The 3,201-nt window shown below is 47.7% G+C and overlaps 1 protein-coding gene across 1 annotated transcript; it reads left to right on the forward strand.

Annotated features, from left to right (window-relative positions):
* Positions 1-730: 730 nt before the first annotated feature.
* On the forward strand, positions 731-2,142 carry FIBIN (fin bud initiation factor homolog; the record flags this gene model as incomplete). Its single annotated transcript, XM_082843927.1, has 1 exon — positions 731-2,142. The coding sequence occupies one exon, from the start codon at positions 731-733 to the stop codon at positions 1,364-1,366; it is 636 nt and encodes a 211-aa protein (XP_082700053.1). The 3' UTR covers positions 1,367-2,142.
* Between the last annotated feature and the right edge of the window lie 1,059 nt (positions 2,143-3,201).

A 3,201-nucleotide genomic window follows, 5' to 3' on the forward strand; every position in this document is an offset into this window, starting at 1 on the left:
CAGGGTAATTACCCTTCCTCCCGATTCGTTAATAGCAAAACAGTCTGTCTGTTATGGGAATTCTATTTATCCTCTTCCCATTTTCTCCTTCAAGCTAAATTCTATTTTCTGGGGTCTCCTTACCAATCCTCAAAAAGAGACCCTGTACCTTTAATAGCACAGACCTGGTGAGAGGTTTCTTTCCAAACTTGTTCCCTGGCTTCCAAGTGACGAAACCAGCTGTAATTTGAGAGCAAAGAGATCCTCAGGATATCATTAGCCAAAGGAAAAGCTCCGCATTCCCACCCAGTCCAGGAGTTGAAATAGTATCAGAGGGCAAGAACCTTTCTCTCCAGCTACAGGCTCCATTTCCCAAGGAGCGAGGGGTAACTCAGAGAGCCAGAGTAGGGCAACGGAGCCAGCCAGCGTCCAGCCAGAGAGCTGCAGCAGGGGTTCCCCACCCGTGCCGGGATCCCGCCGGGAAGGAGCCGGCTGAGTTCCAACCACCCGAGCGAGCGCAGGAGCTCAGAGCGAGGGTGCATCCTGGGCTGCGGGCGCGGCGGCTGCTACCCAGGCTCTGGTGCCGCAGCCACATGAAGCCGGTTGGGGAGGGGGTGACAGGGTGCAGCAAGGCTACTGGGACTGAGGCTGACGCCGTCTCAGGGAGGCGCTGACTCCCTAGGGGACCCCCTTCCTCGCGCCTGGGCGAAAAGTCTTCTCCAGGGGTCCCCGGTCATCCTGAATATCCAGGATGGTGTTCATGAAGTTCCTCTGGATGGGTTTTCTGTGCCACCTGTGTCAGGGCTATTTCGATGGCCCTCTCTATCCAGAGATGTCCAATGGGTCTCTGCACCACTACTTTGTGCCCGACGGGGATTACGAGGAGAACGATGACCCCGAGAAGTGCCAGCTGCTCTTCAGGGTGAGTGACCAACGGCGCTGCTCTCAAGGGGAGGGGAGCCCAGCCAGCAGTCTGCTGAGCCTCACCCTGCGGGAGGAATTCACCGTGCTGGGCCGCCAGGTGGAGGACGCGGGACGCGTGCTGGAGGGCATCAGTAAGAGCATCTCCTACGACCTAGACGGGGAGCAGAGCTACGGCAAGTATCTGCGGCGGGAGTCCCACCAGATCGGGGATGCCTACTCCAACTCGGACAAGTCTCTCACTGAGCTGGAAAGCAAGTTCAAGCAGGGCCAGGAACAGGACAGCCGGCAAGAGAGCAGGCTCAACGAGGACTTCTTGGGGATGCTGGTCCATACCAGGTCCCTGCTGAAGGAAACGCTCGACATCTCCGTGGGGCTCAGGGACAAATACGAGCTGCTGGCCCTTACCATTAGGAGCCACGGGACCCGGCTAGGTCGGCTGAAAAACGATTATCTTAAAGTGTAGGTGGAAGGGCAAACTTCCAGGGAGAGGGAATCACATCAGACCCGTGGTGGAAGGTGGGGGACAGAGACGGGGCTTTTTCCCATATACTTATTACTTTCTATAACCAGATTTGCACTTGGAGAGTGATCTGATGTGATCTTAACAAGAAAGAAGTGAGAGTTGAGTGGTTTTAGATTTGTACACTATTTATGTGATCGCTATTGATTTGTCACCTGGAAAGAAGAATTTAAAACCATGTCTCCTGCCTTTCCTAGAAGGCCTTTATATCTCTGCAGAGACACCTGTTTCAGCCACCTCTGAAAGGACACAGTTTACGCAGTAGGGACTGTTTAATCTTCCTCATCCTGAAGATTATGTGAAAATACCCAGGGAGCATGTGCACAGCTCCTTTCTGCCTTCAGCCCTCTCTCCTGGGCTCTGAAAGCTGTCAAAGTCGCCTGTTTTTCAGATGAGGTCAGAGGTGCTGCTCAGCATGCCTGGCAGAGGATGGAAGTTGCCGGTTTCTTCTCCTTTTCCTTCTTATTTATTAACCATGGTCTTTAGTTGTTTTCTTTTTGGTTTTGGATTTTTTGGTTTGTTTTTTCTTAAGTATTGGCTAAAAACTATATGCAAATCACCTTTTGCAAGGAGATGTCCGCGGTGCCTCTGTGGGTATGTGTAAGTTAAAGGGGTCACATTCAAGAAGTCTAAGGCTTGAGGTGATTATGCACTCCTGTGATATGCTGATTTGCTGTGTCTCTCATTGTGTGTCTGTGTCATCAGCACTGCAGTCCACTACAAAGAAGTAGGTAGATTGCCTTGACACCCCCCCAAATGCCTGTGATTTAGGTTACCAGTGTATTCTTTCTCATTTAAGGGTTTTGCTTCTGTTTGCTTATTGAAAATTTGTACTTCAAGTAGAGGGAATTTTAATTCTCATAACTCCTTAACTAAGTTTTATTATTCAGCCAATAAATATGTTCTCATATAATACCTGCTTATTTTCTAATTTATATTCATAACTTTCATACTGCAAAGAGGAGCCAGTGCAAAAGGGAAGAGAAGGCTGGGATTGAAGCCAGTTTACTTAGAGTATATGATAAAGAAGACAGGGGGACCGCTATGTATTTGGCAATCCTCCCTTCCCTGGCCACCCTTACCATCCTCAAAAGGAAAAAATAAAATCTAGGCTGTGCCAAAACTTGATCTCTGCTGGTCTGCCTAAATACTTCAATTGTCTCTGGTTTTCCCGTAGAATTAATTGGAAAAGTTTATGGCAAGGCTCAGAGCTTATATGCCCTCAGAATGCAGAGGGAAGGCTCCATTCTAAGCTGTAAGAATCACAGTGATGTCTAATAACTTTGAAGACAGGTCTACGTTATTTCATTAATGATTTTTAAAATGGAAATGCACTTTATTTCATACCTTTTCCCAGCCAATCCTCACCCTTCCCTTAAATATGCTTTCCTTTCATATATATGCACACACACACACACACACACACACACACACACACACTGGGAAATAAGTGTTCATAATCTATTCTCCAACAGGGCGCAATTTTTTCTCTCCCATGCATGAGGAATCCAGTTTTCTATCCCTCTGAAGTGTTCAATATCCTCCTATGACAATAGGGGAAACTGAGGCCCAGAAAGTGACTGATCCTCAGTTAGTTCTAACAGCACCAAGTCTCCTAGATTTAAGTATGGGACTTTCCCACACTGCTCTTTTCAAAGATGCTGAGAGATGAGAGGGAGTGGCTTGAGGCCTGAGGCTTTGCATAACTCTTTCATTGTTTAAAATAAAAAGGAACAAAATATGGAATAATACTTCAAATAATCATTTGTCATTTCTTT

The sequence above is a fragment of the Leucopleurus acutus genome (assembly GCF_964270905.1).
Source record: "Leucopleurus acutus genome assembly, chromosome: 8".
In the NCBI taxonomy this organism is placed as follows: domain Eukaryota; kingdom Metazoa; phylum Chordata; class Mammalia; order Artiodactyla; family Delphinidae; genus Leucopleurus; species Leucopleurus acutus.